Source organism: Takifugu flavidus, chromosome 2, assembly GCF_003711565.1.
Source record: "Takifugu flavidus isolate HTHZ2018 chromosome 2, ASM371156v2, whole genome shotgun sequence".
NCBI classification, from domain to species: Eukaryota; Metazoa; Chordata; class Actinopteri; order Tetraodontiformes; family Tetraodontidae; genus Takifugu; species Takifugu flavidus.
This window is the reverse complement of record NC_079521.1, coordinates 5,916,453-5,941,330: the sequence shown is the minus strand read 5'-3', so window position 1 is coordinate 5,941,330 and position 24,878 is coordinate 5,916,453. Positions and strand designations below refer to the sequence as shown.

The following is a 24,878-nucleotide window of genomic DNA, read 5'->3' as shown; positions in this document are numbered from 1 at the left end:
TCTTGAAAAGTTCTCAAGCTCAGGCTCCTTTTTACAGTTTAGACAGTTTTACGTTTTAGACAGTTTAACTGTTTAAATAAAATAACTTTGTACTGTTGAGAGGAAAAGAACAATCTTCTGATTTATTGGCTCAGCTCCAAATGTCCCTAATTACAGTTATTCACAGCTTTCTGTCAGTCATCTGTATTACATTACACACAACATATTCTGGGTCAAATGTTCTGTTTACAATCACTGAAGCACCAAATGCAGTTGATCTTGTAACTTATTTAGATTATAGAGGAAAAATTCTGCAAATCAGAATATCGTATTGTGTGACGCTGAGATGAGATGTTACAACTAAACTAGTGTAACAAGTGTGTAATAGACGTCAGGTGATCAAAGATTGTGCAGGAGGAAGATGGACTGATAACAGGTGATAGAGAGTGATGAGCACTAATGATGAGGACAGACTGATAAACAGGCGGCTAGATAACCTGCTCTCTCACACTCACACTCACACACACACACACACACACACACACACACATATTTACATTAAAGATTTTATGTCTGTGTAAATTCTCAGTCATCCAGGTCATTGTATCCAAGGTAGTTTTCTCTGTCAACTGAAGAAACCCAGTCCAGTTGACAGAGAAAAGATTTTATGCCTCATTTTTTTAAGCCCAGGTGAATAAATTGTTAGAATGACAGTGCATTATTCTTTACTGGGTTCTTCTGTGTGGAGTTGATGTTCTCCAGATCACAGTGGAATTTAATGGTTCCTGGTGTGGAGAAATTATGGGCTACGGCCCTTGATGGGCTCTGAGATCAACAACAATTACCAGAGCCCTTGTAAAAGAATAATAAGTATTCAGCAGCAAATCAACATTAAAGGCCATTCAGATCAGTTCAGCTCAACTTTGTTTATCCAGCAACTGTTTCAGTCCTAATTGTCAGCTGATGCTTTACAGAAACAGAGTCTGACCCCCCCCCCCCCACACAAGCAGGAAAAACAGCCTTATTAGGAACAAAGATTCCAAAATACTAATATTACAATATTGAAAAGACTATTGTGAAGGTATGAAGTCCTTGATACATCAAAATTTTCTGTCTCATATAATTTTTGTTCTGTGAAACTTACTTTAAGACTTAAAGTCTTTATGATGAACTAACAAAATCAGGAGCAACCTAATCTCAATTTACTCCGTTTATTCAGCATCACACAGGAAACTCTGGTTGTTTCTGACGTGTCTTTAAGCATTCATCATATTTTTGACGGGTATCAGGTGATATCCAGACCCATCTCTCAGACCCATCCAGGTGTTGTCAGGCTTGCTCACATCCACAAAGGAAATCTGTGATGGATGTGTCAGCCGGGAATTCAATCACAAGGTTTCCCTCCAGCACAAGTGCAAACGTCCTGGGAAGATGAATCTGACCAGTAGGAGCGCTGGCATTGCCTCAGAGTTGGCTTCATCAGAATGAAGAAGACAGCACAAGGCTGTTTTCAGATCCTCTCTTTTTTCAAGACACTTGAGAACATGTTAAGCGTTTGCATTGATTTTTGCAGACTTTGCAACCTTGAATTGTCCATTAGTTTGCTGTGTTTCCTTCTCACCAACACAGCAAAGCTGCTAAAATGACTGTTGCAGAAGAACTAGAGTGGATAGAGAAGGTTGTCATTGGAAAACACAAAACTCCAACATAAGGAGACATAATCTGTTTGTGACCTCGGCCCCAGTCTGTTCTGCTGGAGCAGCACGCTGCAGCATCGGGTCCCTTTGGGCTTACAGAGTTTCCAGTGTGCTGTATGGGCTGCATTGACAACCTGATCTCTGTCACCTTAGCTCTCCTTCATCTATCCTTACGGCTCCTCTTCCACACAGATTTTTCTGTTGTTTCACTGATTTTTTTTGCTACATCTTTGCTATGATCTAAGCATAAACAGAAGGTCTTTGTTATATTGTCCAGCCACACCTGGAAACATCTGCAGCAAACATCTGCCGTTTGTTGAGCAGCTTCAGACTATAGTCACAGCTGAAGTAGGAGAAATACAAACAAATGAAGATCAATCAGTCTGAAGAGGAGGAGGCAAGCACGAGGAGCACCCAGAAAATAATGACAGATTTCTGAAGGAGAGAATGAAGGAATGACAACAAAGACCTGAGGGAAAAGAGGCAAAGAGGAAGAAACAGCTTTGGAAAGAGTAAAACAATGATTAAATTCCTCTGGCAAAGGTAGACAATCAGTTTTAATAGAGGATGGGAGAAATCCTCAATCAGAGCCCGAGCAGCCATCTATTGGACTAAACTGACATTCTGAGATTCGATCATCCTTCTGGTGAGGTGATCAGACTCTGCTGCCCAGTGTCTGGTCACCTCACCAGAAGGATGGGTTGCTTTAGGAAGCTAAATGAGTTTTTCCTATTAAAAATGACAGAAAAAAACCCACTTTTCAGACCTCGTACATCATATTCTTGTGATCTTCGACAGAATTTGGGACACGTGTCTTCACCACAGTCGGGATCCACAAATACAACCAAACTTATTTCATAAATAAAATATGAAGTTAGAATGTGGCTGTGTGCGCGTTTATCAGCGACGCCTGAAATGATCGTCAGCTGAAAACAGGACAGGACATTGTCTTCAAACTGGAGTGCGTCCATAAATAATAGCAAAACAGCCAGAAGACTTGAATGCCTTTTGTCTGCGGAAAGCTGCAGGCCAATACAAAGTTCTGAGCAATGATGAGGGGGGGAAGGAGGAGACTGGGCTCATGCTGGTATCTGCTTTTAGTCTCCTTTTTGGAGAAAGTAAAACAGGAACCAAAAATGTCTTCTGCATCAAGTATGCAGACATGTGTGTCGTGATTTCTGGCACATAGTTGTGTTGGTGTCATGACACTGTTGACACTACCATAAAGTAAAAAAAACAAAAGTGGGAGTAATCTGATCTCTGATCATTCTGATTTCAACTCTGGTCTGGTCGACTGCAGGGAGATCTGAAGATTAGGCTACAGGATACAAGTTACATTCTACAAGTTAAAGACTAAAGGCTGCTGTTGCTGCTGGTATTTTGTGACTTTATCTCTTATGCATTCTATTTTCCATATCTGCAAATGTAAAAGTCTGACCAACACTAGATTAACTGTACTGTATAAATGCAGGAAGACATCAAAGCATTGGGGGAAATCCAGGTGTGTGAATCCTACGTCTCATATTCATAATCTGTCTACAGTCTGAATAATTTCACAACTCTTGTTATTGGTTATTGAATGGCCCTACAGTCTCTTCTCCCACCCCCTCACCAATGACATCCTTTACCTGTTTTAACTGTGTCTCCCCCTTTCTTCCCCTCCCCGTCTCTGTCACATTTAGTGCATAGCAGTATTCCAGCATATGTGCTCCTTGTGTTTTCCTCATGTTTGTCCCCATTTTTTAAAGTATTTTGAGCCTGGAGCTAAAGATTTACCACCAGAATCTTGCATCCATTTTCAGCTTTGCTCATTTCTTCCTAAATTGTACCTATTGTTGGCATGAAACTCTTTACTAAACTCCAACAGATCTACTTTCCTCTTCTGTCCTTAATTTACTCCATCAATTATTATTATTTTTATGGAGGTGAGACAAGAGGCTAAGACACAAACCCTCTGTGTTAGAGGTCACCTACAAGGTGACTCAAGTATCACTAAAGGCAGCTCCAGTGGCAGCAGGTCTTTCACTTAGCAAAGCACTATAGTGTTGTTCACAAAGCTGTCTCGCACGCACGCACACACATACACGCACGCACGCACGCACGCACGCACACACACACACACACACACACACACACACACACAGAGCTTCTTCAAAAACTCAAAAGGAGAGTAAATGGTTTCCCTGAAAGTGATTCCTACTTCCTCATTATTTATTCATAGGTCTGCTGGTCATTGCAACCTTGAGACCAGCATGTGCGGCTGCGACTGTTAGCTCGCCCGTTTTCATGAGAGAGAATAAGGTGAAGGATTCGTCGAAGGAAAGAGGGGAGAGCAAGAGAAAAGCAAGACATGGGGAGGGGGTTGAGGGTGGAGGGGTGGTGGATCTGGAATATGGGTTTGGATTTCCGTCCTTCAGGGGTGAGCTGAAGACGATCGATACGGAGGCAGAAAGCGAGGCCGATCAGGTGGCAGCACAGGCACTCATCGCGAACACGACCTACATGCACACAAGGTCACGAGTCCGACCCCTCACAGGATATGGGGTGGGGGAAATCGAAGACAAGAAGATGGAAAATAGTGGAATTAGGAGGCATGGGTATACAATTGTAGTGCTTTCTTTTTTAATCATCCTTTTGTAAAAGGAGTGAAGACATGAAGAAAAAAGAGAGCAATAGAAGGTGATAAGGACAATAAGAAGGGACACGAGAAGTAAGATGGATAACTTTTTACTTTCTTTATGGACAAGACAAGAAAATGGTCCTACTCATAGTCCTACAGCCACATCTTTCTTCACAGTAAAAGAAACCACTGACACTGGGAGAGTGAGCAAAGAGCAAACTGGTGGTCCTGGTGGTGCATGTCAGTTGGAAACGGACCATTTTTGAGAGGAAAGACAGGGCACAAGGATGAACAGGCAGACAGCCTTCGTGATGTTCACTTAGTTAATGCTTTCAGAAGAGGAGCAGAGAGAGAATCTGCTGCACTAAATATATGGAGGCTCATATGCATCTTGTGATCAACATTTCATCTAATGGTTCTGGTAGTTACAGTAGATACAGGAATTATTAAAGAAACCAGTGATGTTAACACCTACTGTACATAGAGATGGTTAGATGGTGTCACAGCTGCGGGCGAACCCGCCCTTGTGTCCTCGCTCACTCCGTGCACCTGTGGCAAATCTGTAATCATGAGCCCTTATAGTTCCCTGCGCTACGCTGCCTCCCTGCCAGATTGTCCTCTGTGTTCCACATGACTCTCCAGTGTTTTCCTGCCTGCCTGTTTTCCTGGTTTCGACCCTGCCTGTTTCTGATGACTCTGTTTTGCCTGTTCCCTGGAATGTCCTGTCTGCCTTCGGTTCCTGATTATAAAGCTGTGTTCAACCGAACTCTGGTGTCGCTCTTGGAGTTCCTTTTAAAATAAATGAGCCTTATCTCAGTCTGTTGGGTAAAGTTAGCAGACTTCACTGCTGTTTCACAAAATTAAGCTTCAGAGACAGAAACAGGAGAGACCTACCTGACTTATGTCTGTGAGCACATGGACGTGTGTGTGTGTATGTGTGTTCGGGACAACAGATCAAAGGGGAAATCAAATTACATCTTACGAACAATACAGTTGTTGACATGTGTACCGCTCTGGTATTGGAGCTCATTATAAACACTATTGTTTCTGTCTGAGGGGGCCTTGGGTGTCTGCTGCTGTGGTAACACGCTGTATATTACACACAAGGAATGGGGCTAAAAATAATGATGAGGACTGAAACGTCGGCATTAAACTTCACCTGACTGAAACTTTCCATAGTGAACAACAGACATTTGGACAGATGGACCGATAGTTCAGGGCTGCTTGTCCGTGTGATTGACGTGTGAATTGGTCGGCAAGGGCAGAGGGTGAGAATCCAAGTGAGATTCTCCAATCTAAGACTCCACGTTTTGTATGGATCATTTCAGTTCCTGTAACTTCATCCCAGGCTTGATCTGATATTACAGAGTGAGATGAGGCATCACTACTGTGTGACAAGGTTAGCTAACATGTTCGATAACCATGAGTCAGAGTTATTGAACTGTGTCATCTCTGCATCACATAGTAAAGTGACTACATCTTTCCCGTAGAACTGTTCTTTATTTATTTGTCCACCCCTTTTGCTTCTTTTCTGTAAGACTTTAGTTGGATTTCATAAAACAGATTTGACCCTTTGACAATTTGCTGTCACTTCTGTGGTGACAGTTTGCAGAGAATTGAGGCTCATGTCAGCGGCATGATATTGAGATAATCTCTGAGATGAAGGTTAAACACATAACAGCTGACCCAAAGATGCTGAACTCACTTCTCCCTCTCCTCCATTCTCATCTCCATTAAAACTGATATGTCCACACATATTCCTCCCCCTTCTGTGGTTCTGCATATGTTTGTGTAAGTGCACGTGCTAATGCGTGTGGCACCAAGTAGTACTCCACAATAACAGGATTACCATCTTAAGCTTATTCAAGTAAGTCATCCAGTTGGGTGGATAAAGCTGTGTGGTCGACTCTGCTGGCGGTACATCGAGAAGTCGGAGAAATTGTAGCAGGGAGGCTTAGCGAGCTCTTGGTGGGTTAGGGAGATGTGATATAAAAGGTTGGAGAGCTGTGAGAGCCCGACAAGCAACCTGATTAAAACATTATATGGAACAGCCACATGTTCTTGCAAGATCAGTTGTGATGCTGATATATTTTTAATAATGCGAGAACCATGAAAATAATACTAAGGAATCAGTTATCTCATCCGATGCAAAAGCATTTATGACAATGGAGCACTTCTAATACAGCTTGGAAGAAAATGTAGTTTGGATGGATGGATGGATGTTAAGATGAGGTTATAAGATTGGACTAGAACTGTCTGCAGGTCAGAGTCAAGGTCAGGGTGTTAGTTGGGATGGTCAGAGTCAGAGGCTGGGCAGTGTCTTATGTCTGTGAAAGTCCTCACAAAGAAGAAGTACAAGCATGTGTACTCTCTGTAATGAGAGATGTTATGGAATAACAATAGACAGATAAAAAGAAAGGTGACTGAAAACACAGAGAAACCATCAAAAGGGGACAAATTCAGATAGACAGGCAGTCCACTGAGCTACCAGGATGTCTCCTTTGTCTTCATCTCTCAAGCACATGTCTCCTCCTCTCCTCTCCTCTCCTCTCCTCTCCTCTCCTCTCCTCTCCTCTCCTCTCCTCTCCTCTCCTCTCCCTAATTTATCACCGGCTGATGAGATATGGACAGGAAACCTGTCAAACGGCTGGAGAACTGAGCAGAATCGTGTGTTCAGCTTCTAAATAGAAATGGTTCTAGATGAAATGTGTGTTCCTCAGCACAGGAGCGACACTGGTGAGTCTATTGTGAATGATGATGACGTGTGACCTCTACTGGAGATGTTACTATCCTGCTGGGCTTTGGTCAGTCTTTTAGTGCTTCCTCTATTGACCACAGGCTGAATGCTTCTAATATGTTGCTCTAATAAAAACATTGTCACAGTTGTTCTCTAATTTCCCTCTGCAGCAACTTTGGATGCAACTTCCCTCTGTTAACAAGGCCTTTTTCCTCTTCACACTGTTGCTGTTCTGCAGAAACATCTATGTTCTAGACCGCTCACAGCGTCTCAGCCTGATACGGAAGCTCTGAAGAAACCTGCTGCGTTTCATGCCAGGCTGGATCCCAGTGGACCCAAATCTTCTTCCCTTTTTCTTTTTTAAATGTGTAACAGAATGCCTGAGCCATTATTACACACTCTGACTCTGTTCTTGTGCGCTGTTAGCGTGCAGGCATTCAAGAACCAGGTCTGATAACAGGTTTGCATTTGACTGAACAAAGGGCTTAGGCAGGGAGGAGATGACGTGGAAAAGAACGAGGACACAGGAAGATATCCAGACCAGTCCGCTGGGGCAGAGTGGCAAAAAATAGAGCTGTGTCACACACCTATTCAGGGAGGAAGGAAGAAAAAGTGTAGCAGCAGAGTGAAAAAGGTCGGGATGGTTTTGAAAGCCCTGGCAGGTAAACGCTCCTCCGGCTGGTTGGCCAGTTGTCATCTGCGTCTCAGTCAATCACCCCTTTATTTGCTGTATCTCCTCTCTGTGTCACCCTATCTGCTTTTCTGGGGTAGCAACTCTCAAAGTGACGCTTCTCTTTGTTTTCATCCCAGTTAGACAGCTGGCAGTCAGTAAGTTTACATGCAGTTTAATCCAGCTCTGATCAGAACTGGACTTTGGCACCTTGTCAGAAGTTTGTCCCAGTTTACCTGCAGTGGAGAAAGTTGGGTAACTGATGGGAAACTGTCCTCCTCCTCACTACTAGTTGGCAATATGCGTCTTTTCAGCATGTTATTATGGTCTCTTTCTAGTTGACAACAGACCGGCATTTAGACCAACAGGGAGACAGATAATCGTACAGCTTTGTTCATCTCGTATCTAATGCAAACGTTGCTTATTGTGCAGGGAAGCTGCTTGCTAGCCTTCATGCTCATGTTGATTTCAAGAGATGTTTTTGTTCTCTTTGCATTTCAGTTGTCCAGATATAGTCGGATTAAGGCGATAATTTCAAGTGTCATGCAAACACACCGACTGATGCTTTATTCACTCTGCCTCTTATTCTTGCTCTTGCTCTTATCCAACTGGCTCGGTCACAGATGGACCCTCTCTTTCCCAACTCTTTCCTTATCTCCTTCACTCTGTTGTTCCTTCTTTACATGCTTATTCTTTCTGGTTTATTGGTTTGTCACAGCTTTCAGGCTCAGACCTTTAAGACTTAATCTTCTCAGAGTCGGGGCGTCGGGGTTTCTAGGAAACATCCATACTTATTTAAACACTCTAAAAGCTCTTTTCTGAAAACTAAAGGCAAACAAAATATCAAGTGTTTGTAAGATTTACACTCATCTTTTAATCCTTGAATGGAGCGGATAAAAGCAGGAGCTCACAGATGCACACTTCATGCTCACTTTCACCCTCTCTGGTTTGTTGTCTGACAAAAAGGCCAGACACCCACATGAGCAAACAGTGCCCACACACACACACACACACACACACACACACACGCACACACAATCATGTGTTTTGGACTCAGTAAACCATGGAGATACAGGGTTTGGTTCACTGCTCACCTTGGCTGGTTTGATCAATGGCGGTTTGCCTCTTGTAAATCCCTCCCACAAACAGAGCTGAATAAACACACAAACACCGATAATCTGCTAATCCATGGAACCTGATTCTGACACACACACAGACACACACCCTCACTCACACGCATATAAATATATTTCTAAGTACGTGGATACTTTACGTTATGTTACTGACAAGTATATAATGCCAGAAGGCAAAACCTCCACAAAGTACATAAACGTGCACGCACGCACGCACACACACACACACACACACCCCCCACACACATTCGTGAAAGTTGTATCAGGGACTTTAGTCCATTATCCTCTCTGACCTGTTCAATAGGATATGGTTGATAATCTCACTGATACAGACAGACGGGTTAATAGGGATTAATGGAACACACACGTGCACACACGTGCACACACGCGCACACACACACACACGCACACACACAGAAAACATTCCATGGGTTTCAGGGCTTTAGTACATCACACAGTATGCATGAATGTGAGCTAGAGTGTGTTTGATTAATGGAGTGAAAGTATCATGTCGCTGTCAGCCATGCAGCATTCCCACGGCCTGATGCGCTAATTGAAGCGTGGAATAGAGTATCTCGTACAGTGTGTCAAAACTCTCAGTAGAGCCAGTTTAGTGATGTGAGTGCTGCGCTTGAAGAGCTTAGCGTCATTAACTTTACAGTCCACAGATTTTTTTTCATCAGGAAGAAAAAACAACTGCAGATCTGATTTAAATTCGAGACACAAACGTTGTAATGGAGCTGTCAATTCAATGGCTTCTCCCCAACCTTCTTTCTGTCCAGGTACGATGGACAAAGACGGCAGGCAGCGCATCCGACAAGTTCCAGGAAACATCCATCTACAACGAGACGCTGCGGATCGAGGGCATCCAGAGGGTGCAGGGGGGCCGCTACTACTGCAAGGCTGACAACGGGGTGGGGGTGGCTGCCATCAAGTCCATCCGCGTAGATGTGCAGTGTAAGTGGGCAGAGAGAGATGGGTCCACTTCCAGACCACAGCCGACTATCACTGCAGCTATTCCCACCATCAGAGAGGCGGCAATGGGGGAGAGATGGGAAGATTGGGGGGAGAAAGATGAAAGACAGATTGGATTGTGTGATGATATTTCAGGTGGGAATAGCTTCCAGGAGTATCTGATTGTGGACAGGATGAAACGATTGGCGGGAGATTAGAGGGGAAGTGGATATATAGATTAAATGAAAGTGTGCAGATAAGAGAGTGCAAACACCTTAAGGACTTGCTACTTCTCCCTACAGTCACGGATGTCATCAGTCAAATCTGAAATCATATATTTGGTCGGATACTCCTCGGAAAAGTGAAGACTGTGGGACATGAAAAATTTTGGAACAGTTAGTCCAGGTGGTGCGGGCTCCCTAACACACACATATCTCCAACAACAACGCATTTAAGGTGTAAATGAGTGATGGCCTGATCAGTTGCATGGTCCAGAACCTGCTGTAGATCTTCACAGTTTGGATTTGTGTTGAGTCCTCGGTTGTCTTTCCTGATAACTGGGAGATGTTGGAGAAGCCATGGGGTGTTTAGGGGTCCCGTGCTACTGCTTGTTTCACTGCCCCACTGTCCCTGCGTGTCAGGGGCCAGGTCACTTGATACTACTTTCCGTACATATTGGGATGTTCTTTGTGATTCCCAATTGCATTGTTCCCTTTGCCAGCTGCTACCCATCATTTTAATGCAGCTTTATAGACCAACAGCAACAGACTGACTCTATAGCCACTTTTGCCCAACCCTTTACTGTCAAATCTCTCATACCAAAGCACCGACAGATGCACAGAAAAAGCGGCTTAATAGTGTTCACACCCCTCTCTGCTGTCAGCGTTAGATCTCCCAAGGCTCCAGCATGGCCCCCACTGGGGAGCTGGTAATTGCCCTGGAGGGTGGGAGTTGCCTGTAAACAGCTGTATCCTGTATGTGGTTGTAAAGGGTCTAACCAGATGTGACGGTCAGTGTTCGTGTAATTCCCAATCTCCCATAACACCCAGCAGTGCTCGGCCACACGTCCCAGCACATGATGACTTTAGTGCCAGAACCATGTAACAATTAGCCTGGGCTCGCAGGGAGAAAGGGAGAGCCAGGGAGACAAATGAAAGCTGAGAGAAAGATGGATGGGAGGGTGATGAGGGAAACGGAGAGAGGTAATAAGCAGAAAACCAACATGGCTGAATGTCCCTGAAGGTCCAACCTGAACAGAATAGACAATTTGTTGTGAGGTTATAAATACTGTCTTGCTGTCACATTAAAGAAGAAACTGTGTTTAGCAGTGAGCGGGAATATCAGAGACCAAAATGTTAGAAATCAAATATTACTAAACCACATATCACTTAATTAATTTCCCCCTCTAATTTATATGAAATCCCCCTTTAATCAATCATCCATTAATTGACCCTAATTTCTGAAATAATTTTGGGTGTCTTCTGAATGCAGTCTCATTGCAGCACCTTGAGGTGTGAACACTGGCGCGTTTGAAATCCAAATAAGTTTTAAGAAATAAGTCTTAAAAAACAAGAGATAAATGGAAAAGAGGGAAAAGAAGTATTTGGGGAGTTGCACATTCTAGATAGGCACTTGCACGCATGCTGTTATAAACAACTTCAGCCAAGTGGGTTTCTTCTTTTGTGTTTTTTTCAGGTTTTTCTGAACCTTTTTGGCTTTATTTTCATCCCACTCCCCACCGTTCCCCCTCTGCCCCCTTAGCTCTGTCAACCAGACAGTCTGCACTCAGGCTGGCTGCAGCGTCTCACTACCTCTCACCTGACCTTAAAGTGGCTGTCATACAGCTGCATTTGCATGATGAACATGTTTCAAATGTGTGTTCAGCAAGACTCTTGGAGCTGTCACGCAGCACATTAACAGCTGAGAGAGAGACGAGAGGATTATTGATTGGGATTGTTGGCATCTGCTCTCCTGACTGCCTGATTTAGTCATTTTGTTGAGTTCATTGAGAGAGTTGCTAAATTCAAACAGTCAGAATATCCGGTGTAGCTCTGATGCTGATTGAAACCTTCTATTGGATGGTGTTGAGAAAGATTGTAGAGGGGACACTGGTGGCCAGCGTTTGGGTTGGTGGTAACCTTCACTCAGCATGCCGCTCTACACATCCAGCAGAAGTGAATTAACATAGATCTTCTTGTTAATCTAAAGAGTTTTTAGCAACACTCATCATCAAGTTCAAAACATAACGTATCTGTGCATCATTAAACCTGCACCACACACTTCACATCAACCTGTGACCTGGCACCCTGAGCACTGAGGCAGTGGGACAGTGAGCAGGCGGGGTGTAACTTCAAGTAGCCTCTACTGATGGGATGGACTTGGTTCAGAAACCCAACCAAAAGCAATCCGCATAATCAGAGGCTGAAAAGGTAACCCGGCCACCACCGGTCACCAGACACCAGGTGAGTAATGGCGAAGATGGCGATGATGGAGGTTGTGGTTGAAGTTTTTCATGATGCTGCTTCTTCCTACCTGCCTTGTTACTGGTGTTGGGAACTAAGACCTGCTGACCTGCAGAGGATTGCAAGCTGTGACTGTGAGGAGGGCCTCCAGATAAAACTGCAAATTTTGTGTCTGGAACCTTTTTGCTTAGATTACAATCAGAAAACTAAATTGTCTGATCCAATCTTCCTTCAAATTCATGTTTTTATTTCTTTTTCTCTTTCACGTTTTTATTTTTCTGGCTAATGGTCAACGTTACTTCTCTATCATTCATAGTATTAATGCTTTAGTGTAAATGTTCTCCAGCTCATTGTTGTGCTATAATTGATGGAGTCAGTGCAGGAACGTCTTGTTTAGTCCATCCATCCATCCATCCTCTACCACTTATCCGGGGTCGGGTTGCGGGGGCAGCAGCCTAAGGAGAGAAGCCCAGACTTCCCTCTCCCCAGCTACTTCTTCCAGCTCATCCGGGGGGATCCCCAGGCGTTCCCAGGCCAGTCGAGAGACATAGTCTCTCCAACGTGTCCTGGGTCTTCCCGGGGGTCTCCTTCCCGGGGGTGCCCTGAACACCTCACATCCTAACTAGTTGCCCAAGCCACCTCATCTGGCTCCTCTCAACGCGGAGGAGCAGCGGCTCTACTCCGAGCTCCTCCCGGATGGCAGAGCTTCTCGCCCTATCTCTAAGGGAGAGCCCAGCCACCCTACGGAGGAAGCTCATTTCGGCCGCTTGTACCCGTGCTCTTGTTCTTTCGGTCATGACCCAAAGCTCATGACCATAGGTGAGGGTAGGAACGAAGATCGACTGGTGAATCGAGAGCTTCGCCTTTTGGCTCAGCTCTCTCTTCACCACTACGGACCGGTGCAGAGTCCGCATTACTGTGGACGCCACACTGATCTGCCTGTCAATCTCCTGCTCCATTCTTCCCTCACTCGCAACAAGACCCAGAGGTCTTGAACTCCTCCACTTGGGGCAGGATCTCCTCCTTGACCCGGAGAACGCACTCCACCTTTTTCCGGTTAAGAACCATGGCCTCGGATTTGGAGGTGCTGATTTTCATCCCAGCCGCGTCACATGCGGCGGCGAACCGATCCAGTGATAGTTGGAGGTCACGGGCCGATGACGCCAACAGGACCACATCATCTGCAAAAAGCAGAGACCCGATCCTGAGGTCACCAAACCGGACCCCCTCAACACCATGACTGCACCTAGAAATTCTGTCCATAAAAGTCACGAACAGAATCGGTGACAAAGGGCAGACCTGGCGGAGACCAACCCTCACCGGAAATGAGTTCGACTTACTGCCAGCAATGCGGACCAAACTCTGACACCGATCGTACAGGGAGCGGGCGGCCCGTATCGGGGGCCCGGCACTCCATACTCTTGGAGAACACCCCACAGGACTCCCCGAGGGAGACGGTCGAATGCCTTCTCCAAGTCCACAAAACACATGTGGACTGGTTGGGCAAACTCCCATGCACCCTCGAAGACCCTGCTGAGAGTGTAGAGCTGGTCCACTAGTCCACGCCCAGGACGAAAACCACATTGCTCCCCCTGAATCCAAGGTTCGACTATCTGGCGGACCCTCCTCTCTAGTACCCCTGAATAGACCTTACCAGGGAGGCTGAGGAGTGTGATCCCCCTATAGTTGGAACACACCCTCCGGTCCCCCTTCTTAAAAAGAGGGACTACCAACCCGGTCTGCCAATCCAGCGGCACCGCCCCCGATGTCCATGCGATGTTGCAGAGTCGAGTCACCACGACAGCCCTACAACATTCAGAGCCTTAAGGAACTCCGGGCGGATCTCATCCACCCCCGGGGCCTTGCCACCGAGGAGTTTTTTGACTACCTCGGCAACTTCAGCCCCGGAGATATGAGAGCCTATCCCCATGTCCCCAGGCCCTGCATCCTCATTGGAAGGCCCGTTGGTGGGATTGAGGAGGTCCTCTAAGTATTCCTTCCACCGATCCACAACATCCCGAGTTGAGGTCAGCAGCACACCATCACCACTATACACAACGTTGACAGTGCACTGCTCCCCCTCCTTAGATGCCGGATGGTGGTCCAGAACCTTTTCGAGGTCTTGTTTAGTTTGCTGTGTGAAATCCGTCATATAATAACTGTAACCTTTGATTCTCTGTTGTTCACGTAAATCTGGTCAGGGACAGTAGATGAATCGGCCTGTAACCTGGTCTCTGCTAGCTCGATGCGCCTTCTGACCGCGCCCTAATCCATCCCACATGCTGTGTTCCACCTGGCTCAGGTTGACCTCGGTGTTAGAGGGATGTAACAATTAGCCCAGGCTGGGGGAGGGGGGCGGGCAGCACAGATAAACAAGACTGAGGCAAAGATGGATGAGTGAGCAGGCAAGCATGGAGGCAAGAGAAAGGAGATTGATTAAACTGTCACATCATTAGTGTGATAGGAAAGAAAACACAAACCCATGACGATCTGGCTGAAGTTTCATATTGTTTCTATAATTTCCATGCAGATTTACAGATTTGTATCTGGAGGATATTGAGATAATCGCTCAGTGTCAACTCTAGATGTGTTGTGACAGCTTTGCTGTTGAAGCTGCAGCTGATGACTCTGCTGGCGAGTGAGTGGTGCCATCAACCACGCTTCACTTTCACAACATTACTTAGAAACACACTTTCACACTATGCAGTTTATTTAAAACCTCAATTCACCTGGGTCACCGTCCTGCCAGACTGTTTCACACCTACTGACACACATATCTTCTGGTATTGTCAGTGATGACAGTGTGAGTCAACAGAGTATAAATCCATGAATCCCCACGCATTCACAGCTTTGGCACTTATCTCCCTACCTGTCACCGGCCATGGGGGGAATGTGTTATCCAAACAGTCCCAGTGCAATATTAACACACACACACAAAAATGGCCCAGCCATTTAGCCAGTCTGTGTTGGTGTTGATGCTGCTGCTGGAGCATGAAGATACACAACTCCACACAACTCTACTCTAGCCCTCCTCCCCTCCACTAAAACTACACAGCAGTATACATGCTTCCAAATAATATTTATTATTCACAGTTGGCAGGTTCAGGTTCGATAAATGTTAAGGATGCTGTAAACTCCTGGTAATCTGGAATGAAGAAAATACACCATGCTCTGCTGACCCTGAAAACATTGTGTGTGTCTATGTGGGGGTCAACAGTGGCTCTTCATGATGTTTTTTCCGCTGACTCTTTTGCAAACCTCCTACGTCACATAAACCCTACATACACACACCCACCCACACCCACACACACACACAAACACACACACACACGCACACACAGACCCATACACGCAGACCCACACACACAGACCCATACACGCAGACCCACACACACACACACACACACACACACCACACACACACACACAAAAACTAACCAACTCTACATTCATCAACTCTTGTTTCCACTGATTGGAGAACAGTTTCCATGACTACATTTATCTTCCTACTGTGTTTTTGACAGGACGGTGTAAACAGGGCACTCATCCAACATTCTACCAACCCAGATTCTGTGTCACATTGATGTTCTGACCAAAGGACTTTACATATTTGCATCTGTGTCATTTTTTCTTCTAGGCCTTAGGTTTAAAGGCAAAATGCTAGAGCATTGCCAGCAGTTCTGTCTTCGCTCGGAAAGCAGCAATTTGTTCTGGTGAATGATTTGTGACTTTATATTTTAAACACACTGAAAAACTGTTGAAATATCTATTACCTTTGCAGCACTTGAGCCTTTCTGTATCTGTTCTGGGCCATCAGCTGCATCATGTCATGCAGGAATAAAGATAACAATCTTTCCGTGTCTATGATCGAGGCTTGATAAATTCAGGGCATGTGACGGGATGCCCTGAATGTTACATGGTCACAGGAATACCTGCACTGGGCCAGCGCTCTGAAGCCCAGGCAGTACCTCAGCTCGCATGTGGAGCGCTCTTCACTGCCCAATTTCATTCTTCTCTTCCCTCCTTGTAGTCTTCTCCTACAGGCTGCAACAGAAGGAGATGTTTTAGTTGAGCATAATAATTACACCATGTTGGGTAACTAACAGTGGTGGTATGTCAGCTGCACAGCAGGCCCACATCAGGAAGCTGCTCTTTCTGAGATGGAGATGGAGGGTTGCCGGTTCATCCTGGCACGGGTCATGAGCTAGAGAGCTGCCCAAGAGGGCATCTTTAACATTTAAAAGCTTTAATGTGTGAGATCAATGTCGAGGGGGCCATGTCAGCGTTCACCTACCGCTAATTAGTCATAAAAGATAAAGTCAGCTCAGAGCCATTCTGATATCACTTCCTGTTTACACACACAGTGTCTTCACAAGTGTCTAGTGCATGATCATGGAGGAGCCCATGTTGTATTATCATTTACACACAGACCTTTGTGGTTCTGGCAATGACAGGAACTGACAAAATGTCTCAAGATCTGGAACGTGGGCAAAAAGTGGACGGAGAAGCTGAAGAATCGTCGAAATGAGAAATTCTGTTGAAAGAATCCTTTAAATACAAAGCAGCTGCATTCACCCAGCCATGTACTGTAAAATATGCTTAAAACAGTCAGATTTAATAAAGCCCAGAGTGATAAAGCACAAAGACACAACAGACCCAGAGGAACACACTCACTTTGAAGTGGACCATTTCACCAGTTTGACAGTCGCATTTCTGCAGCCATCCATCAGGTCTGCTGACATGAAAACCTCCTCTAGGTTCTCTCAGGTCCAGCCTGACCTGGAGCTGCAGAGTCACCACCCAGGACAATTAACATCCTTTAGAATCCTCCAGGCACTGAAGGGGATCCAATCAGAGGAAAGGTCTTAAGGACCTTAAATGACCCACATGACATCTGTTTATTTTTTTAAAAAGCTCATATTTAATATTTACCTGTAGAAAATGCCCTCTTATAGACAGACCTACTGGCCACGTGTTTATTATTCTCTCATGTCTCATTATTTCTCATCATTACGGCAAAATCACCTTCATCTTCAGCCCAAGGCACCAACGGAGCCACAGTTCTCATTAGATCTTTGCGAGGGGGTCATGATCAGATCCACCGATTGTCAGCTTGTCAGTGTCAGATGTACTTCAGAACAGGTGGATTTTTAGGGCAGGAACGTGTAACGTCTGGTGGATGAATGGGCTTGATTTAATAAGAGGAGATGGAACTGTGTTTGTTTTTATGAGATGTGGGATTTGATTTCAGACGGGGTCTGCTAGCATGTTCAGCACAGTTTGAGAACACACAAGACCAGACAGAAGATGTTGAGACAGTTGTGGCATAGAGACAAATAAAAATCTGCTTTTGTTGTGGTTCATACACATTTTACTGTAAAGCATCTCCAAACTGTCCAGTCAGGGTTTGGACTGTTGTCTGATTAGAACGGTGATCCGATCAGTCAAATTCCAGGGTTCTCCTTTTCTCCTGAATGTTTGGTGGTCAGTGTGAAGGAGGATGAAGCTGGTCTCTCAGTGTGCTGGACCTCCCTCCCAGTGCTCCCGTGATCAGATCAGAGCCTCTTTTGTCCGGCTCATCAACAGCTGCAGCCGTTTTATTGCTTCCTCCAACGTCAGCTGAGACACGTGGGGGCATGCACATGGAATGTCAGGAGCTCCATATCTTCATGATCACTGTGATCAGTTTTATTCAAGTTACTTCACTTGATTTTAACACCCTTGAGAAGAGCATTTACATGTATGTGAAACATGCTCATTTATTGTTATATACAGTATGTAGCCTGGCTGCAGATAATTGTCTGCCAGTTTTGTATTGATTTATATTTTTTTGCAACATAGTTGATGTTTTTATGTTTTTATGTTGGTTTTGTGCAGCCTGATGCAGATTAGGTTACATCCATAATTCAGGTGAAGGTGAAAGGTGGAGGTAGTTAACTCCCCATTATCGTCACCCTCCATCACCGTTACCCCATCCTCATCATGATGGAAGTTGGACAGATGGATTTATTAGTGGAGGGACGCCTGAACCGCGTTTGTGATGGACACTAACACAGTGAGGGTGGTGTTGTGTCACTGAACAGGGGAGAATGGAGCACTTTCCACATGTTTATTGGGATAAATGTGGTATTAATCCTTATATAGTGAACAAATTGTAGATAAACACTGATTTAATGAAATGTTCAGCAGTTGAATGAATCATTTCCAGTCTGAATATTGAAAGTGTTGCTGTAATGAACAGCTGCCAGTCTGAGTGTTGCTCACACCCTCTCCTCTTCAACAGCCTCTGTAAATTCTATTTGGAAAAATTGGACAAAAGCAGGTTCTAATCAGATGCTGAGAAGATGACCAAGCACCTAATGTTTCCATTAGGGGGCTCAGGGGTCAGAGTTCAGATGTACAGATGTATCTACATGGAGTGATAAAGTGCACGAGCTGCAGCACAGCACCTCACGTCTTTCAGAATGTGACATCTGCTTGTGTGTTTTTTGTTTTTTTTTAAATCAGAGGCGGGTTGTAGCTCAGGAGGGCTGTAATCAGACTTGAAAATCAGGATTCTGATTGTTTTATGTTTCAGATCACTTTGGTAATCACTGCTGTTGAGGAAGCCTCTTAATCAACGCACACTTCAGACAAGGTGCACGCTGGTCAAGGGTCTTTGACTCTTTTTTCTGGCTTGATGAGAATACACAGTCAGTCAAGCTAAATTAAAGGAAAGGAGGGGCTTTCATTTGCCCTAATATAGCCTCCAAATGTCCAGCAGTTCATTCTGTGTTTCCTACAGCGGAATGAGGCAACAGTCCAAGCGTTGTCTCACATCATTAGGCCTAATTAATTAGCACTTTGCTATGGTATAAATCCCTAATGGAGGCTCGCTGACCTTGGAGTTATTCTCAGCCTTCAAAAGGCAAAGGCAGCCCTCTCCTGGGTGTGTTTATTATAAAAAAAATCCTCTCTTCTCTTTTGTTGTGCACTCTTCAGTCTGCTGTTTCTCTCTGTGCAGGTTCCATATTAGCATTGCGTAGGCAGGCTGATTGCAGGAGGTTCTGGGTTAAATGACCAGTGGAGCCCAGCAGAAAAATGCTGATTACTGTAGCAAGTTTGTTCAAAGTGTACATTTAAATATTCTGAATAATGTGCACATCTGACTGTTTTCTGAGTTTAAAAATGTGTACTCTTAATATTCATTCCAAGTGAAAGTGTAACATAAACTTCAGTTCACAAAGCCTCTAAATTGCTTCCATGGGTGAGTGTGTGAGTGGACATGTCCTGTGACCTGTCCAGAATGTCTCCCTGCCTCTTTTCTGGTTTACTAAACACAAGCAAATGCCTGTTCTGACTGATATGGACACAAATGAAAATTTCTCAAGTCTATGCCTCCCAGCGGTGCAGCAAACGTTAATGTACCTAATATTTCAAATACTTGTCTCTCCTCCGCATGAAGACCTGACTTCCCTCATGTAAGGAATTGCAGCTGAAGTGTATCATTTAATTTATGTAACATATTTTGTTGGTGCTTGATCATCCTCTAGTTTGAGCTTCTCTCACTTCTCTGCACCAGATGCTGGATGTCTGATATCCTCCACGTCCTCCTGCTCTGAGTAGCAAGTCAGTTATGTCTGCAGGTGTGTGTTTGTGGGTGTGTGGATGTGTGTGTGTCTGTTTGGGTGGGTGGTACAGTAGAGACCTGGCTTTATTTAAGTTCTACAGCTCTAGTGAGAACGGACATTTCAACAAACTTCTGAAGGCTAAATTACAGGAAAGCCCTACAGCACTTTCCTGGGAAATCCAGCTGTTCCTCAGTAAATATAGGAGTAACTGTGAAACACTCCCAGCCATGAACTGGGAATTTCAACAGAAATTGGAATGGGAACAGTGTCACTGATGACTGCTTGGTAACGTGACAAGCCGGGAGTGCGACCATGTGAAGGAAAGGACTTTCTGTCCCTGTAGTGTCGGAGCTTTACAGGTTAAATAAACATCCTGCGTCTGTTAGTTTCTTCAGCTTCTTCATGACTACGTGAGATGGCCCGTGTGAGTGTGAATGTGACTCAGGCTTCAGCAACTGTTGGACACTTGTGACGCCCCACAAGCCCGATGTGTCACCTTGAGTGAGGACGATGTGGAGATATCAGAGAAGCTACAGCTACAGAAAATAGCTTCAATGTATCCAAGAGAATATGGATCAAAGCAAACAAGGAAAAGCACTTAAAGCTATCAGATTAATTAGCAAAAAAGGAGCAGAATTCAAATCCAAAGCTTTTAAAACCTCAAAAGGTTGAGCTCATCTGAGAAATATTTTCTCGTTCTCACTGTTACATTAATCCTGGGGCTTGTCTCATGCCAGATAGTGCTATTCACATAAGGAATTAAGCCATTGTGCTATAAATTCCTCCAGAGAGCGACATTTGTGGTTGTAATTTAAAATATTGAATCGTGAAGATGTCTGTGAAAGAGGGCGCTGTCAATCAGACAATACTGTACGCTCCTCAGCCTGTTGGAGCAGACAGCATTCTTCGACGATCGTCCGGCACACGCTGTTCCTTTCATTAGCGATGCATTCATGCTCTTTCATTTTTTTAAAATTCACGCATGTGTTATTAATCAGTAATATTCCCAGATCTGGGGTGGCAGGTGTTAGATATGTTAGCATTAGATATGAGATTTTAGATGATACCCTGGATGGATTTTATGCTATTTAGCAATTATTTTTGTCTGGCTCGCTGCTATTAACATGGAACTTATACAGTTTTCCTGATCAGTGTCATCTGCACTAATTATGGGTCAGAATTTTAATCTTTTAAAAGCAGCCATTTCTGCTGCGCAGCTACGGTGAACATAAAAACCTGCTCCTCGCATTTAGCTGTTTCCGATTATTGTGATTTGCATAATGGGGCTGACGGGTCAAACTTTTAAAGTTCTGGCATTGATTTTCAACTTTCCGTTTTACTGGGGTCTTAAAACGGGCACATCATTCACAGTCACTCTTTTATTGGCGCCAGCATTCTTTTATACAGCTCTAGCCAACCAGGAGGATGAAATGTTGGATATTTCAGATTTTTCCGGCTTCGGAACAATTGGACCGCGTGAGCATTAGCCAGCAACATTATTGAGTTTTGAGTGTCGAGTGTAGATCTGCACTGCCTGCAGAGGTGGAATCTTCCTAATTTTATCCACACAGTTCATCTCCCTTTTCTTGTGCCTTACTTGTCGTGTTATTTTATGGATCAGTGCGTAGCTGCAGCTGAAGTGTTCATTGTGCAGTATGCGCAGGTCCATTCCTCATCAAAGCTGAATGACCTGTCACTGATCCTCGTGTAAACCTTAAATCTCGCCGTCTCGCTTGCTCTTTATGTTTTGCTCCGTTCTGTCACCGTGTCTTTGATTTAGCTCCATTACTTAGCTAATGCAGGAATTATGTCCTCTCTACCGCTCTCACCCCAGCCTCCCTGTTGTGAGAGGTCATTTGCTGTCCCTGGAGGACTCTTCAGCTGGGACAATTATACAGCAGTAAATCGCCAGGATTCCCTGACAGTGTGGGGCTGCCATCACACATGGCTTTCAGACAGCTGTGGTTACTGACACACACATGGTGGTGTTCTGATATGTCCAATAAAATTATGTTAATGGAATTCATTGATAACTGACAGTGTCACATCAGACGGTGTTAGGATTTTCTGCATGAACTACTGATGATTTATCACAACCCAGCAGGTGTTGAATGCTGTGATGAACTCGAAGCACTCTGCACGGCGACCCTGCGGTTGTCTACAAACAGGGACAACAACAATGTGAGTGCACGTAAAGATTTAGTGCCACATTACTTTATGAAGACATTGATTTGCCCTTTAGCAGCTGGACACTTCTGTCGCCCTCAAGGAACCTATTATTTATTGGGTCATTTCAGCACAGCTCTATCAAAGATCCCCAATTAGAGCGACTTGAGACGTTTCATAGTTTGTTCACAAATCAGTCGCGTGTGTTAAGACAGATGGAAAAGCAGATGGAGGTGATGAGTGCAAACCACAGCCAGGCTGCCATTACTTCCTGGGCATATGCTTCATCTGACATGCTACAATTACCCTGTCACAATGAAACCTCCTTTATCCAATTTCAGGACCATTTAGTTGCTTCAGATTGCTTTGATGCAGCAGAATGTAACTGATTTGGATTTGAGATACCGGTCATCTCTCTCTAATAGCCCGTTTTCCAGACATCGTAATTGAAGTCAGATCCCTCGTACTACTTGCAACCAGATTCCTCCATATCTGCTTAGATGCTCATTTAGCATTACAGCAAATCTTGAATGTCCTCCACCAGAATATCTCTTTAAGGACCTGTGTTTGCTCCAGTTTGTGCTTGTAGATGGATTATATTAGTCTTCACGCCTGTACAGAGGATGCTCTCCACCATAAGCACCGTGCCGGGTTAGTGATGACATCCAACATGTGTCCTCTGACAGTTTTGGGTCATCCATGTCCCCGCCCCTCCTTCACAAGCTGGTCTTCTTGTCAAACAGGCAAAACACAAAGTTTGTTTTACAAAAGCAAATGTACTGCGTCAAGATGGAGGCAGAGGGAAGAAAAGTGTTAAGATAAGAGAAGAAATCAGGTATGGAAGCAGACAAAAGATGGCATGGGAGGTGTGGGAGGAAAGAAAAGGGTAAAATGTAGGACTGAAGCTCAACAAAACTAATGCTAGAAGCAGCCAAAGTTGGAGGATGCCTGAAGACTGATCCCAGTCACTGTAGCAAGAGAGGAGGGTGGATGATTTGATGACAGCTTGCCAATGCATTATACATGATCTTATCCATAGTAAGGTAAAACTTTTATATTGCTTTACTGAGAGACAAGAAAACTGTTTTATTGATCAGAAGGGCTGTCTGTCTGGGGGAGATATAAATACAGAAAGGATGGAAAAACAAAACTCATGTATCCCGACAGGAAAATTGTCCGTTTTTTGAAGGATTCATTTTGCTGCACTGGACAGGGAATAATTACCCCTCTTTCCTATTATAAAGTGAACTGAAAAGGTAAAATCTGGAACGCGATGGTGATCAGATGGGGACACCCCGGTTCGCTTGCATCTGGAATATTGTAAAATACAGTTTTTGTTTCATCTCTCCTCAAGTCTGTCACATCCTCGCCATCAAATCATGGAATATCAAAGCTTGTTCAGATGCTACATGGACGGATCCCCTGTGGAGACACAGATTGATATGCACACACAGGCCGGTGAAGTATAAATTACTGGTTAGTGTTACGGTCAGGATGAGAACAGAGGATCTAAAAACAGTCATGTCACGCAGCAACATTCCAACATGGATGCCTTCGGCATGAATCAGTAGTTGCCATCTATCCCGCTGAAAAGTTCGAGTTGAGTAGGAAGTGGGAACGACCTCTCCCTGTCACTAGTTTTATGGCTGCTATGCTGTTGCTTCTTCCTGTTGTCCCTTATTTATTGACTCCTTCCTGCTGATGAAGGTTGTGCAGTGCAATGCTGCACTGGATTGAAATGATCTTGACCTTAACGGCAGATCTCCAGGCGCACGCGACTGTTTTTTCCCCTCAGAGAAAATAATCATTACACTCGAATGAAACATAAATCAGTGTGTTGAGAAAGAGAAAGATGGGCAGTTGTGAAGAGGCAGAGCCAGTGAAAGAAAGGAGCTGATAAGAGATGATGTTCTAGTCCTGGATCAGTGTTGAAGTGAAGGCGCTCCAAATGGAGGGGAATGATTTTATTTGCTAACTCTAAGAGACGTGGTGGTAATGGCAGCTTGAAGATGACTTATGGGCAGTCTTAGATGAAAATCTTTGTTTTTGTTCGCCATATTTGGCCATTTTTCTCTGTCTTGACAGGAATTGTATCACTGACCTTTCCCGAGAGGCGTTTGGAGGGATAACTTTCATTTCATTCACCCACCATGTGATCAAAATGACCTTAGCGAGTACGGTTGGTCACAATCAAACCCGATTCAAAGCGTGATAAAACAGCATTAACGTGATGCTGCAGTAATTAAGACGCCCAGATGTCCTTTCAGAACCCTGTAGTCAATAAAGCTGATCAGATTTCTGCTGGTCCCTTTTCACTCAGCTGTCATCAATTCACCATTACTCACAGCCCCTCTGGGGCAATTATTGATGAGTTGTTGGTGTGGATGGAGGGTGAAACACACTTTACTATCAGGGTGCAGGTTTAAAGGAGAGTTGGTTTGATTTCTCACCATATTTGTGTTTAAAACTACAGCTTTGCTCATAAAGTAGTTTGATTTTCTGTTGAAGGAATGAAGAATAAATACACATAGAAATGACTCTCAAAAGAGGGTTCCTCTTACTGACACCAAACCAGCTATCAGGCGGAATTGTAGGGCCATAAACAACTGACAGGGACCCTCTCTTTTCATTTCCTTTCATAAACATGGCTGTTCAAATTAGCCAGATCCTCTCAGCCAAAACCCCTCTGGGCCACATCCATATTCATCACAACACCATAAGGTCAGACCAGTTCTAATATTATTTTATGGCCATGGTATTTTTCATCCAGCTTATTCTTCAATAACTTCCAGCATAGATTTAATGGGTTTCCTCATTTTTTCTCTTTTCTCCTCAAACGCACTCCTGTTC

At 44.4% G+C, this 24,878-nt stretch overlaps 1 protein-coding gene across 5 annotated transcripts in view; it reads left to right on the top strand.

The window, feature by feature from the left end:
- LOC130521542 (MAM domain-containing glycosylphosphatidylinositol anchor protein 1) overlaps nucleotides 1-24,878 on the top strand; it is a 109,104-nt gene that overhangs the window by 31,275 nt on the left and 52,951 nt on the right. For all 5 annotated transcript variants that reach the window (XM_057025161.1, XM_057025163.1, XM_057025162.1 and 2 more), the window contains exon 4: nucleotides 9,619-9,793. In XM_057025161.1, the coding sequence (XP_056881141.1) occupies nucleotides 9,619-9,793 (175 nt within the window). The remainder of the gene's footprint in view (nucleotides 1-9,618; nucleotides 9,794-24,878) is intronic.